Here is a 16066-nt window from a genome sequence, read left to right on the forward strand (position 1 = left end):
GGCCGCGCCAGGAGCGGCCCCTCCCCAACCTCTGGGCTCCACCAGGGCGACCCCTGCAAGGCCGACGCGGCGATGCGAGCCTCGCACGTTTCACACGGAGAACAAGGAGGCCAGAACCGTGAGTGACTCCTCGGAGATGCGACGCCGGCCGGTGGGCAGAGCGGACAGCAGAGTCTGAGTCCGCCCTGCCCGTCCGCCCAGGGCTCAGAGCGCCCCGCGGCGGGGTGCGTCCCGGGGGCAGCGGGCGGACACGAGCAGAGCGCAGAGGAGCAGGGGCGAGGCTCCACCGGGACGCCCACAGGTCTGGACGTGGGCTTCCTCGTCAGAGAGCACGGGGACGGGAGTGCGCACCCTGGAGCCCCGGGCACAACGCGTCCTCAGAGGAAGCCCTCCGGCGCCGCTGTCACTGCAGGGCCGCCCTCGATCCGTCTCAAGCGTCTCCAAGCTCACTCTGGCACACAAGCGTACCTGCCTGTGCTGCCCGATGAAGCGCCCCCCGCTGCACGTGACCATTTTAATATGAATTTACACGAAGTGAGATAAACAGTCCAGTCCCTCCGTCACATTAGCCGCATTTCAATAGATCAACAGCCACCATGGCCATCGGCTACCACAGTGGACATCCCAGATCGAGAGCATTCTCATCGTCACAGGGAGGGTCCGTGGGCAGGGCTGGGCCGCATGGAGTACAGGACAGTGGGTACAGCACGGGAGACACAAGCCTGCAGCGCTGCTGTCACAGCAAAGACCCTCCAGCGACGTATGCAAGTTCGAGTTCTTGTTCTGAAACATTTAACTGCCTAATGCGACAGTTTAATGTACGAAAGTCAGACAGAGCTAAGACAAAACGGAAGGCAGGCAAAATTAAGTGTGTGAAAAATAAATATAAAATGTAGGAAATGCGGATTTTACTAACTTTATGGCAAAAGGCTCCATAAATGCACAACCGCTCTGGGCGTCCAAGGAACGCGGCAGACAACACTCACCCACGCCACCGGGGGTGGGCCTGAACCTGGCGACCAGCTAAGTTCCAAAGCCTTCCCCTCTATAAACTATACATTAAATACCAAGGGCTAAAAACATACACAACTGAACTGTTTATTAATTTTTTTCTCTATAACTCCGTAGAGGAAAAAAAAAAAACACCAAGATTCCTAGACATCCGAGATGTAACTATTTCCAACACTTCGCTACTAAGAACTATCAAGGAACAAGTGTTATTACTAATTATTTCCTTATGCAAGCACAGAAGCAAGTCATCACATGCTGTTTCACAAAATTAAATGAACACAGGGCTTGAGGGTTTACCAGCCTGGAGCGCCACCAGAAGCGCCACTGGATGGTGCAGACAGGACACAGGGCCTGAAAGGAAGACAGGTGCCTTGAATGCCAAGAGCAAAGGACATAAACACCAAACATTTAAAACAAACAAAACAAAACCTATAACCCAAAAGAGTGAGCTTTACGGAGCTATAGAGCTAAGCAGGAAAATAAAATTACGGGCCATTTTTTAGTAAAACATACTGGTAAACACTGGTACTGAGCAAGCGAACTTTAGAGGAGCAGAGAGTAACCAGGAGCCGCAGCAGCTCACTATCCCACGCAGGCAGAGTGCCTTCTAAATGCGGATCACCGAGGGGACACCCCCCATCCCAACACCCGCGACAAAGCAACACTAAATCCAATACTGAACAAAGTATATCTTGCCTTCCCACACGGCAGGATTAGGAGCTTTCCACAAATGCTTCTATAATCAGAGTAATACTCTATACTGAATAAAGGATCTTTAATATACCAAGATCCGGGACGCCTGGGTGGCTCAGTTGGTTGGACTGCCTTTGGCTCAGATCATGATCCCCGGGTTCCGGGATCGAGTCCCACATCGCGCTCCCAGCTCCATGGGGAGTCTGCTTCTCCCTCTGACCTTCTCCTCACTCATGCTCTCTCTCACTGTCTCTCTCTCAAATAAATAAATAAATAAATAAATAAATAAATAAATAAATAAAAAATATACCAAGATCCGTCTCCTAGAACTTCAGCCACAGTTATACAACTCCCAAAGTTTAGAAAGCCTTCTTTGAAAAGCGACCCAACTTAGACACTCTGGATATCCAACAGGTGCCCACAGTTACCCAGAGCAGCACAGCCCAGCGTCTCCTTAAAACATCAACATCTCCCTATGGTCTGCACCACCAACGTGCTGCAGGTTCCTGGAAAGTGTAGAGACCACGAAGAACGGGAGTCATCCCGGCATCTGACATCCCCCCTCCCCCGACCCACCCATACAACCCCCTGCTCCTATGAACACGGCCTCGGTGGCTCCACTTTCCCAAGGGGAAGAGCGACTGTTGGTAAGGAGTGAAACGGAAGGCTCACGAGAAAGACCTCACCCCCAGCCCCAGAGAGCCAGCGCACCCGCGTACATCGCCGTGACTCACAGGAATGACAAAGTTCTGGAGGGCAGATGATGGGAAAATGTTTTCACTGTGGCAGAGCTGGAATTTTTACCAAGTAATAAAAATGAGAAAGCAGTTTTTAAGCCATTAAGAAATTAAAGCATACTCAGTTGCTGAAATTAGGAAGAATAATTATAAAATAAGCCTCAGTAGTCAGAGAGTCTGCAAATAGAAATACACTGAAATATTTACAACTTAGTATTGTTATTTGCTACCTACCTTTATTGCAATATTCACCCACATTTCCCCCTGCAATTAAACTAAGTAATTTTATGTATCTTCTACTTGTTGATCCAACATCTAATAACGTTACAGTAAACACTGAATTTTATAATGCTTAACATTTAGGGAATAAAAAAGTAGAAAATACTCAAAAATGAAAATGTATAAGAAATTAAGAAAATAAAGCTAATCTAAGTTGTTAGATGTACAAATTGTTGTGTTTTTAGGTGCAGTTTTTAATTTGAACAATTCCTCAGTACGGCAGATATCACGGACCAGGAAGAGCACGACGGTATCTTGGGCCATTTCTCGTCCCGTATGGCAAAAAGGACACATGTTAGCGCCACACAGAGTGATCAGAACGTGCCAACATGGTTCAGTTAGCTTTTTCTACACGATCACCACTTATGGAGACAGACTTTATATACACATTTATTATATTTTATTGCTTAATCTCCTCAAAACGATGTTTTTGCTAGCGTCTACATTTGCAAATATATTCTTAATGTTTTCCTTAAAAGAAAAAAATCATATATTAGAAACAAAATCCAAACTTTGGCTACGTTCCATTAGTAGGAACAAAGTGCTGTAAAAGACCAAAAGTAATTAATTCAGGAACAGGGGCGCCTGCTTGGCCCAGCTGGAAGAGCACGTGGCTCTTGATCCCAGGGTGGTGAGTTCGAGACTCACGCCGGGCGCAGAGATCGTCTAAATCCATCAAACTTCTCAGGAAGCTAATCCAGCGGTGTGCTCACGCCGTGAAAAGACTCCACACGCGGGAACCGGAGTTCTGGGCATCAGCGGGCAGCAGGCTAAGTACCAGTGCCCCAGCGCGTAAGGCCGAACTGCAGTCCCCCCGTCACCACCCAAGCGGGCCGCGTCCTCACGGTCTGCGCCGTCAGTGCCGCCCCGCGCGCCCGCGCTGTCAGCCGCGTCTGACCGCCCCGCTCTCAGCGCTCGGTGGTGCTGCCCGCGCGACGTGCGGGTTCTCCGACTTCCCGACTCCAGCGAGCCTCGCGCCGGGGCCGCCTTAGGATGGCGAGACCGGCCTTTACCCACTAAAAGACACCAGTCAGGATCAGCCTTATTGAGGGGCGCCCGGGGGGCTCAGGTCACGGTCCCAGGGTCCCGGGATCGAGCCCCGCATCGGGCTCCCTGCTCAGCGGGAGGCCTGCCGCGCCCCTGCTGTGCTCTCTGTCAAATAAATAAATAAACTCTTTGAAGAAAAAGACAAAAAGGACCGGTCTTACTTGGAGCGCAATACCCTCACCCTGGCACCCGTCCCGTCCACAGAGCAAAGGGCCAGGACTTTCGAGGGTCAAATCAGACCTTGGCTCGGTTTCTGGCTCGACCCTAAGCAGCACCAGCGGGCCCGTCCGGCTCCCGGCCGCGGACAGCGGTGAGAGCGGGCGCCCAGCGGCTGAAGACGGCGCGCGCCGCGGAGGAGGAGCGGCGGCCGTGCCCGGGCGCCCGCGCTGCGCCCCGGACCGCAGCCCCGCAGCCGCTGCGGAGATGCATGATCCGGGCCCGGCTCCGCCCAGCCTCCTCCGCTGCAAGCTCTCCTTGGCGCACGGCCCTGGCCACCCGCACCGCAGCTCCCACGGCCACACTCGCGCCGCCGGGCCTGCGGCAGCCCAGGCGCCCTCCCCGACACACAGTCCTAACGGTACGCCGGAGCCAATACAAATGCATGACTATTGATCTTCCTTTGCTGGTTATTGATCTCTCTACCAACGCATGACCAACTTCTGCATGTCTTCCGTCCTCTTGTGAATCCCAGTCACCTCCCCACTCAAATGACCGCGTGTTCCCAATTAAGGATAAGATAAAAGTCATCTTCTCCACCAATACTTCAGTCTTCCACCCCTACCCTTCCCTCTGCCTGAAAGGATGAGTATTAGTCTTCCTTCCCAAAACCGTCTTTTCCCCCAAACTGTCCCTGTCCTTTATTTTTCAAAGACTTAACCAGAAGTCCCTTGACATTTTCAGAAACATCACCCTTCTGTACGGCTTCCATTATCACAACAACGACAGGACGCTGAAACCCACATCTCCAGACCCTGCTTCTGCATCTGACAGCATTGTCTGTATTACACCAACCCAGTACAAGATAGATTTTAGTCAAGAAAACAGTCAACAGTTTTAGATGAGCGGTCTACTGGAACACAAAACAAAACAAAACCCAAAAAACAAAAAACAAAACAAAACCAAAAAAGCCCACCGGTAAGCTCACATCATACTTAATGGTGAAATACTGAAAGCTTTCCAGGACTAGGAACAAGAAGCAAGAAGGGAGACTCACCACTGCTATTCCACACAACAGTCTACGTGCCAGACAGACCCACAGGGCAGAAAGGAAGAAAAAAAAAGCATACAGGTTATAAAAGAAAGAAATAAAACGGTCTCTGTTTGCAGATAACACGACTGTCCAAGTAGAAAATTACGTGAGATCTACAAAAACACTCTTAGCACTAACAGTAAGGTCAGCAAAGTTGTAAGATAAAAGACAAACATACAAAATCCATCTCTAGTTCTATACACCAGAACGAACAGGTGGAAACCAAAATTTAAAATACCAGTTACAAATACCAAGAAGGAAAAAACAAAAGGAAAAATACGTAGGAATAAATCTAACAGACAAGACTTGTGTGCTAAAAACAACAAAATGCTGATAAAAAGGTCAAAGTTCTCAATAAATGGAGAGAAGTAAACTGTGATCTAGATGACAACACAGTAAACATTTCAATTCTCCCAAGTGAATATACAGGTTAAACATAATTCCTATCAAAAATCCCTGAGAGGATTTTCCACATTGGGCTAAATTATTCTAACATGTCTACGGAAAGGCCAAGTAGGCAGAATAGTTAAGAGAGTCTTGAAAAAGGATAAGATACGAGGAACCGACGCACCCCATGTGAAGACGGAGGCGCTTGCCGAGGAAGGCGCGCCCGGCAAGTAAGACGGCGCCCTGGCCAGTCCGCAGACGGTGCAGACAAGCCGAGCCCCGCGAGCGGCCACTACACACATACTCTAACGACCAAAATGAAAAACAACGACAACAAGGGTGACATCTCTCCTGGCCTGCTGGTGGGAATGTGGGACGGCGCAACCGCCCTGGGCAGCAGCTCGGCGCTGGCGTAAAACACTAAACATCCCCTTATCATGCAGCCCGGCAGCTACACTCCTACACACCTACCCCAGAGAGAAGAAAACTTATGTCTACACACAAAAACCCGCACGTGATGATGATTCATAGCGGCTTTACTCAGAACATCCGAAAACCTGAGACCATCCAAATGCCCTGCAGTGGGCGGGTGGTGAACCGTCCAGCCGGCCGCGAGCGACCCATCAGCGCACACACTCGAATGCCTGTCATGGGCGCTGCGTCGGCTGAAACAGGCCCATCTCCAAAAATCACAGATTGAATGGTTCCACTTAATTACAGAACCAGAGAACGGATTAGTGGCTGCCAGACGCTAGGACCTGGGGCAGGGAGAGAACACGACTAGAGAAGGCAGCAGACAGGAGGCACGTGCGTGGCCGGGACCCCTGTCTCTTTACGGCAGTGGTGGTTACACAGACCCAGACGTGTAGCTAAAATGTGGAGAGCTACACAGTCCACACCAGCATCAACTTTCTGGATTGACACAACACTACAGTTACTTCGGATACAACCCTGGGGGGGGGGGGGGCGCCTGGGTGAATCAGTCCGTTAAGCGTCTGCCTTCAGGTCAGGTCATGATCTCAGGGTCCTGGGATCGAGCCCCATGTGGGGCTGGCTCCCTGCTCAGTGGGGACCCTGCTTCCCACCCCCCCCGCTCCTCCCACCTCAGGCTCACTCTTTCTCTCTCAAATAAATGAATAAAATCTTGGAAAAAAGAAATGACACAGCCACTGGGGGGGAACTGGGTGAAGGATAAGTGGGACCCCCCCAAACTATCTCTGTGACTTCCTGTGAAGCTGTAATTATTTCAAAACGTTTTTAAGATTTTATTTATTTATTTGACGGACAGAGATCACAAGCAGGCAGGCAGAGAGAGGGGGGAAGCAGGCTCCCCAATGAGCAGAGAGCCCGATGCAGGACTCGATCCCAGGACCCTGGGATCACAACCTGAGCCGAAGGCAGGTGCTTAACCGACTGAGCCCCCAGGCACCCCAGAAAAGTTTTTGTTTTTAATAAAACAAAGTAAAAGTATGAAAACTATATACCACGCAAACACCAATCAAAGAAAGCTGCTAGAGAGAGAGAGAAATCAAGAAACAAAGTGTTAATAACAGGACACACTGAGGGTCTCGGGAGGGAAGGGGGTGAGGGGTGGGTGAGACTGGGGACGTGGACGAAGCGGGGCACCTGTGAGGGGCACTGGCCGCTGCACGTGGAGCCGGGTCACTCCCTGTGCCGCACGCTGTGTGTTAACGGACTGAAGTTAAAATAAAGAAAGCTGGTATCCACCATCGAAGTTGGACATTATGAACCTGCACAGAAGAAATACTATCAGAGACAAAGACCAATCCAATTACAAAGAGTAAGTCGGTGACCCCACACTCGCATCGTCAGTAACACACCCTAAAATATATAAAGCAAAACCGACACAATTCGAAGCCGGAGATCCACCCTCGATGATGCTGCGAGACTCCGCAGGTTTCTCAGTCACTGACAGTAACTTTAAATATGAACACGGACGATTCAGTCACGACTGCGAACAAATACAACTCATGCAGAGCAACCCAGTCAACAAAAAAGCATAAATTATTTCCAAATACACACAGAAAACTGAGTAACACTGACCATCTACGATGAACCATAAAGCAAGTCCCAACACGTTACAGAGCCTGAAAGAAAAGAAACTGTAAGTATGTTCTCAGGCCACAGTGGAATTAAGATAACAGTAGATCATGCAGGCCCTGGGTGGCTCAGTCCACGAAGCATGTGACTTCAGCGCAGGTCATGATCTCTGGGTTCTGAGACCCAGCCAGTCTCCTATCTCCCAGCTCCGCGCCGACTCTGTTTCTCCCGCTCCCGCTGCCCCTCCCCCACTGCTTGTGCGCTCTCTCTCTTGCTCTCACTTTCTCTCTCTCAAATAAATAAAGTCTTTTAAAAAAAAAGTTAACAGTCGATTACAAAAAGATAATTAGGAAAATTCCCGACTGTTTGGAAATTAAGCAGCATGGTTCTAAATTGAACATCAACTAAAGCAGAAAAGACAATGTAAATCAGAACATATTTTGCACTAAATGATAATGAAAATACCACGTGTCAAATCTGAAATGCATCTATTTTTAAAAAAGAAAAAAGTATAATGCTGGTGATCTGAGAATCCATCTTAGGAAGCCAGAAGAACCCTAAGTTAAACTCAAAAGGATGAAAAAGATTAAGGGCAGACCAGATTTCAATGACAGAGGAAGGAGACACCCTAAGGAGGACACTGTCACCCACACAGTGGCCCACAGAGAATGTTTAATGTGAATCTAATGGTGAGGAGACCTCAGACAAACCAATATTTGAAATGTTCTACATAATACCTGTTGTGTAGTCCTCATAAACATCGATGGAATAAAAGACAAAGAAATGGCAAAGACAAAAGACAAAAAGCGGCTCCAGATTCCTGGAGACGGAACAGGCAGGCCAGCTAAACGCCACGGCACCTAGAGAGGAAGGGCGCTCCGTGGGCAGGATCGGAACAGGAGACAGAGCTGTGCCAGACGCTACCTCCTGCACATGAAACTGCCCAGTGGCCACATACGAAAACAGTCTCTTCCTAAGAGACATGCACCGAGCTACAAAGATCAGAGAGGGGGCGCCTGGGGGGCTCAGTGGGTTAAAGCCTCTGCCTTCGGCTCAGGTCATGATCGCAGGGTCCTGGGATCGAGCCCCGCATCGGGCTCTCTGCTTAGCAGGGAGCCTGCTTCCTCCTCTCTCTGCCTGCCTCTCTGCCTACTTGTGATCTCTGTCAAATAAATAAATAAAATCTTTAAAAAAAAAAAAAAAAAGATCAGAGAGCAGTGAAGTACCAAGCAGCTTTGTCTGAAGTCCCTCCGAAAGGAACGGAGATTTAAGAGAACAGTAAGGAAATGCGGCAAAGGATTTTAAACATTAGTGATCTTAGGCAAAGAGAGAGGAATGCTTGCAACTTTTCTATAAGTTTGGATTTATTTCAAGATAAAAGTGAATTTATTTCGTCAAACTATCACTCTTTGCAGATGATATGACACTATATGTGGAAAACCCAAAAGACTCCATTCAAATCTGCTGGAACTTATACAGGAATTCAGTAAAGTGTCAGGATATAAAATCAATGCACAGAAATCAGTTGCATTTCTCTACACCAACAACAAGACAGAAGAAAGAGAAATTAAGGAGTCAACCCCATTTACAATTGCACCCAAAACCATAAGATACCTAGGAATAAACCTAACCAAAGAGACTAAGAATCTATACTCAGAAAACTATAAAGTACTCATGAAAGAAATTGAGGAAGACACAAAAAAATGGAAAAACGTTCCATGCTTATGGATTGGAAGAATAAATATTGTGAAAATGTCTACGCTACCTAAAGCAATCTACACATTTAATGCAATTCCTATCAAAATCCCATCCATTTTTTTTTCAAAGAAATGGAGCAAATAACCCTAAAATTCATATGGAACCAGAAAAGGCCTCGAATAGCCAAAGGAATATTGAAAAAGAAAGCCAAAGTTGGTGGCATCACAATTCCAGACTTCAAGCTCTATTACAAAGCCGTCATCATCAAGACAGCATGGTACTGGCACAAAAACAGACACATAGATCAATGGAACAGAATAGAGAGCCCAGAAATGGACCCTCAACTCTATGGTCAACTCATCTTCGACAAAGCAGGAAAGAATGTCCAATGGAACAAAGACAGCCTCTTCAATAAATGGTGTTGGGAAATTGGACAGCCACATGCAGAAAAATGAAATTGGATCATTTCCTTACACCACACACGAAAATAGACTCAAAATGGATGAAGGATCTCAATGTGAGAAAGGAATCCATCAAAATCCTCGAGGAGAACACAGGCAGCAACCTCTTCGACGTCAGCCGCAGCAACATCTTCCTAGGAACATCGCCAAAGGCAAGGGAAGCAAGGGCAAAAATGAACTACTGGGGGGGGCGCCTGGGTGGCTCAGGGGGTTAAGCCTCTGCCTTCAGCTCAGGTCATGATCTCCGGGTCCTGGGATCGAGCCCCACATCGGGCTCTCTGCTCAGCAGTAAGCCTGCTTCCTCCTCTCTCTGCCTACTTGTGATCTCTCTCTCTCTGTGTCAAATAAAGAAAGAAAGAAAGAAAGAAAGAAAGAAAGAAAGAAAGAAAGAAAAGAAAAGAAAAGAAAAAAGAGCTACCTTATGACCCAGCAATCACACTACTGGGTATTTACCCTAAAGATACAAACATAGTGATCCGAAGGGGCACGTGCACCCGAATGTTTATAGCAGCCATGTCTACAATAGCCAAACTATGGAAAGAACCTAGATGTCCATGCACAGATTAATGGATAAAGAAGATGTGGTATATATACACAATGGAATACTATGCAGCCATCAAAAGAAATGAAATCTTGCCATTTGCGACGACGTGGATGGAACTAGAGGGTATCATGCTTAGCGAAATAAGTCAATCGGAGAAAGACAACTATCATATGATCTCCTGATATGAGGGAGAGGAGATGCAACGTGAGGGGCTTGGTGGGGAGGAAAGGAATAAATGAAACAAGATGGGATTGGGAGGGAGACAAACCATAAGAGACTCTTCATCTCACAAAACAAACTGAGGGTTGCTGGGAGGAGGGGGGGTAGGGAAAGGGTGGCTCGGTTATGAACATTGGGGAAGGTATGTGATACGGCGAGTGCTGTGAAGTGTGTAAACCTGTTGATCACAGACCTGTACCCCTGGGGCTAATAATACATTATATGTTAATAAAAAAAAAAATTAAAAAAAAAAAAAAAAAGAATTGATCCTACTGAAAATTTCAAAGTGAAAAAAAAACAAAGTAAATTTATTTCAAGGTTGGATTTATTTCACGATAAAAGTTTAAAATTTCAAAAGCAAAGACAACACTAGAAGTTTGGCTCTTTGAAGAAAACTGGTAACCTCCTAAGAAGATTAATAAGGAAAAGGAAGACAGAGATGGAGTAAAAAAAAAAAAAAAAATGTGACAATCGTCCAGAGCCTTATACATCTTACATTACCGGAATTTATATATTTGAAAGTAGATAAACCCCTTGAAAAGCAGAAAGCATCACAACTGATACAAGAAAAAACGAAACAATTCTGCACAGCCCTGCGCCATTTAAGAAATGAAGTCTAGAATTGTTAAATATCCCCAAAGAATACTCTTGGAATACTGGCTATTTAGCCCAGAAAATGTTTTTTGAAAAAACTACACCATTCATTAAAAATTAGTAACACAAGTCCGTGACTTCTAAAACCTTATTTAGCCATGAAACTCCTTCTTCATGTGAAAACCTTAAAATATACTGGAAAGATAAAGTCAGACACTAACTGGAAGCTGAGAGGGGTGATAAGCCTACGTCCTGCCTGGCTAACTTCCTGAGTCTGCGAGGCCGAGCTCTCGGGGGGACCCCTCAGAGTCCTTGGGAGTCCACGGGCCACTGTTGGAACACCACCACATGAGCCGTCCCCGAAATCAAATCAGTTGTAAAAACATCTTTTTGCAAACTTCTTTTTTTTTTTTTCAAAGATTTTATTTATTTATTTGACAGAGAGAGATCACAAGCAGGCGGAGAGGCAGGCAGAGAGAGAGGAGGAAGCAGGCTCCCCGCTGAGCAGAGAGCCCGATGCGGGGCTCGATCCCAGGACCTGGGATCATGACCTGAGCCGAAGGCAGCGGCTTAACCCACTGAGCCACCCAGGCGCCCCTCTTTTTGCAAACTTCTAAAGGGCTACTGAGAATGATAAATACGACACCTTTCCACAATTACTATACTCCTTTTATGGGCAAAGGGATATAAATTCATGCTGGTAAGAAAGGCACTGACGACACCCTTAACACAGCAGAAAGACTATAAAAGTTGTCATTTATCTGACACACCCCACTCAAGTTATGCTGGATTTGGTCAGCTGAAATCTCGCCCTGCCTGTCCCCGGGGCCGGAGGACAGCCAGTGAGCACAGGGTGCGGTTTCACAGACCAGACTCCAAAGCCCAGGATGAGCACAGCTGAAGTTTCTCTCAGCCACCAGTGAACTCGTTTCAAATCTGAACAGTTCTTATCTTTGTTTCTTCCCGGTTAAATTAAATGAAGAATATTCTTCCAAGTCTGAGCATTCAAGCTGAATGACACACGGAGCCACGGTGTTATTAAACTGCATTTCACACGCCCGTATCTGCCTTTCTGGAGGAGAGCAGGATTACACAGGGGAGAGAACAGAGAACTGTTCACAAACGCCAACACAGTGACCGGAACTGACTCTACCATGCATTCAGGACAAAACCACTCTTTCTCTGTCTTCTAAACATTTAAATTTCTCATTAAAAAAGTGAACTTGAGGATGCCTGTGTGGCTAAGTCAGTTAAGCACCTGCCTTTGGCTCAGGTCATGATCCCAAGGTTCTGGATTCAAGTCTTGAATGGGGCTCCTTGCTCACCGGGGAGCCTGCTTCTCCCTCTGCCTGCGGCTCCCCTGCTTATGCGCTTCTACCCTCTCTCTCTCTGACAAATAAAATCTTAAAAAAAAAAAAAGTGAACTTGGCTTTCATTTTCTGATTAGCACTATTTGCTTTTAACTAATGTTCAACACTCTCTATGATGTCATCTCATTAGAGCGTCTTCTTTACTTTGATATAAGAATAAGTGGTCAGAAGCGGAGCTTATAAATTCCTTAACTGTGGACCTCACAGCACAGGAAATTAGGCCGCAAGAGAGCACAAACCTGGTGCAGAGGAACTTCCATCCTCCACAGACAAACCACTCCAGTCCTCTCTTCCTTCGTGTGATCCTAGCTCGTGGTAACGTGTGGTAATCGCTTTCGTCATTCTCGAAGCCTTCCTCAGACATCATTAGTGGCATTTCATCCAGATGGGCGGACTCATCTTCCAGCTGGTACCTGGTCAGAGGTAAGAACAGAGTGCTGAGACAGGCCAAGCAGTCTTCTGTCACAGGCAAGGGTATTATTTAAGACAAGAGCTGGCCCAATTCTACTAATCACACTTGTGTTTTCTCTTCAAACTGAGCTGTCTACAAGGGAGGCAAGCCATTACAAATAAGGGATGCTACTTCCCCTTACAAAAAATGTACTTAGCCCGGGTAAACAGGAAAGGTACGGGCTGCCCGAGGAAGCAGACATGACCACCCTGTGAGGGGAGCCCTCCACGAAGCCATCGGTGTGACCCATCCACTCATGGTGTTCAATTCAGGAGTATTAAAAAAAAAAAAAAAAAGAAAAAAGAAAAAAAAGAATCATCTGAAATATTAGGAAAACAGTATACTTCCAGGTCATTTCTAAACACTCTGCTACAGACTGATGTGATGTAAAATTGGCCCAACTTTGTATTCATCAACCAAAGTCATGGAAGTGACTTTTGAACTATGAAGGTGTCTTATGCTTAAAGGTGGGAACACGGTGCATCCCTTGGTTTGTTGTCAGATTTGACATGGGTAGCATGGGTGCTATGTCCCACTTACACTTACTCTCTGTTATTCCCTTTTCTAAACTTTTCATTCAATGAAATAATTTCCTCCACAACCAGCGTCCCTTTTAGAGTTCAATAATCCTCTTGTGATTCAAAAAACAAGCAGCCTACACTATCAAAAACCCATGTATCTTTCCTCAATCGTGGACATATTTACATTTTAAAAATAAAAGCTTAACTTGAGAACCAAAAATTCATCAGAACACATAATGGAGAGCCCACAAATGCCAACTTATTTGATTTTACATCAAGCCTCCTTGGTAGGTATTAGCTCAATCGTAAACGTAAGATAGCAGACCTCTCTGTCCCTGGGAGAGGATGGCAGTCACTGAAACTGAAATTTCTCCTCACACCCTCTGAAGGCCACTGACTTTACAGAAGACAAATAAAACCAACCAAGCCCAAGACTACAGCATCAATGAGCACCAGACAATACCACAACCTATTTAAAGACAACAGCAAACCTGAAACAGGATAAAGTCAAAGAAAATCACAAAAAACACACTGTACTCAAAATACTTAAAACAAAGACAAACGCAAATTCTTGGAAACAGCCAGAGGAAAACAACTCATTACAAAGAGAAGCACATGAATTCAAACGCCCGTGGACTTCTCACGGAGAGAGAGAGGCTAGAGGAGAGGGATTCCATGTCTAAGTGCTGAGGGGGAAAAAGGGTCAAACCCAGAATTCTAAATCCAGCAAAAAGATCCTCCAGGAATGAAAGCAAAACAAAAACATTTTCAGATGAAAGATAAAACTTGCAGGACGTGTTACCAGCAGAGCTCGTACAGAAGAATGCTAAAGATAGTTTTAAGATGAAGAAAAATGATACCATTAGGAAACTTGGAATTTCGGGAATGAAGAACACAAAATTCTTTAAAACGTGTATGATAACTGAAAGGAAAAGCTGGACATCGTCCGGTGAAGTTTTCAGTACAGGAAGACGGCAATGGCTATGGCAGCCATCCTGCACGGAGCAGGCAGTTCCTCGGTTTACATTAAGTGTAAGACAGGAACAGTGAGAAGCTGGCTGCGTACACTGCAGTCCTTAGAGCGGAGCTTCTCAACAGTGGAACCATGAACATTCTGGGTCACAGAATTCTGTTGACGGAGCTAGAAGACAAAAATCACTACCTACAAAAAAATAAAAATACTTGAGATGTAATGGCATATGTTAAAAGATTAAAAATAAAAATATGGAAAAAGATACAATACAAATGCTCTTTCAAAGGAAGAAAAGTAGCTACTGTAATATATGACAAAAAAGACATAAAAAAAAATAGAACGGAGGAAATGCCCAGGATAAAGAAGGACGTCACATAATGATGAACGATCAAATCACCTACAAGCTCGAGCAGTCATGAACGGGCAGGCACCTCTCACCAGTTTTGAAAAAAAACAAAGTACAGAACACGTAAGTGAAAGGAGAGACCAGTCCAGAATCCTGCCTGGAGACTTCGTAACGGACAGAACAGAGTGTCAGGAAGGACACAAAGATGTGGTCGACACGACCGGCCCGCCCTGGCCGCCACTGACAGGGCACTGCACCCTGCACAGCAGAATGTCTGCAGCAAAGGCGCGGTGAGCACACCTTCCCGGGCCGCATCCCGGGCCATAATGCGAACTAACAAATCCAAAAGAACTGAAATCAGACAAAGTATGTTCTCTCACTATGAAGGAATTTCTTCCAAAAGTCACTAACAGAAAGGGGTGTCTGGGGAGCTCAGGTAGTTAAGGGTCTGCTTTCAGCTCAAGTCATGGTCTCAGGACCCTGGGATCCAGTCCTGCATCCGGCTCTCTGCTCAGTGGGCGGCCTGCTGCTCCCCCCACCCCTCTGCCTCACTCCTGCTTGCACTCTGTCTCTCTCCATCTCCTCTGAAGTCAATAAAATCTTAAAGAAAAAAAAAACACAAAACAGGGATGTCTGGATGGCTCAGTTGGTCAAGCGTCTGCCTTCAGCTCAGGTCTTGATTCCAGGGTCCTGGGATCGAGCTCTCTGCTCTGTGGGGAGTCTGTTTCTCTGCTGCTCTCTCCCTGCTCATTCTCTCTCTCACTCTCTCTCTAAGGATGTACTGTACGGCGACTAACATAACATAATAAAAATATAAAATAAAAAATAAAAAAAAAATTTGAAAAATAAATAAAGCAAATAAAACCGGAAACAGAAAGATAATCTGGAAAATCCACGAAGACCTGGCGGGGCCGGGGGGGGGGGGGGGGGGGCATAAAAGCGCCGTTCGGGAACAGAACAGTCCCGGTGCTGGAGAACCACCCACTGATTACTCACAGCGGCCAATGGAAACGCACGATGCGGAAGATCAGCGGCTTCAGCTAGATTCGCACTGAGAACCAGTCGCCACAGGACTGCCTGGCGTCCGCCTGCGGCTGTGATACAGTACGCAGCAGCCCCGCACTCCTGCCAGCACACGCACACACTGACTGTACGTGCTCAATCCCAGAGCAGTGGTTCTCAAAGTGCGGTCCCCAACCAGCAGCATCACCTGCGAATGTGACGGAAACAGAATTCTCGGAGCCACCCCAAGAAACAAGAAATGTCTGGAACGAGCCCACAATTGGTGTCAAGAGCCTCTGCACTCCGCTGTTTGAGGAGCACTGCTCTGGGGCTGATTTTCATGTGACGGGACACACACAAAATTAAGAACACTTCAGCCTAGCCCACACGTGGGACGTGCTACAAACCACTGGCCCGGACACT

At 46.7% G+C, this 16066-nt stretch overlaps 1 protein-coding gene across 5 annotated transcripts in view; it reads right to left on the bottom strand.

Annotated features, from left to right (window-relative positions):
- Positions 1-16066, bottom strand: part of ATP9B (ATPase phospholipid transporting 9B (putative)) — a 230402-nt gene that overhangs the window by 197055 nt on the left and 17281 nt on the right. For 4 of the 5 annotated variants that reach the window (XM_047696254.1, XM_047696256.1, XM_047696253.1 and 1 more), the window contains exon 2: positions 12590-12763. The exons of the other annotated variant lie outside the window; for it this stretch is intronic. In XM_047696254.1, the coding sequence (XP_047552210.1) occupies positions 12590-12763 (174 nt within the window). The remainder of the gene's footprint in view (positions 1-12589; positions 12764-16066) is intronic. 5 annotated transcript variants of the gene reach the window in all.

The sequence above is a fragment of the Lutra lutra genome, chromosome 12 (assembly GCF_902655055.1).
Source record: "Lutra lutra chromosome 12, mLutLut1.2, whole genome shotgun sequence".
NCBI lineage: Eukaryota > Metazoa > Chordata > Mammalia > Carnivora > Mustelidae > Lutra > Lutra lutra.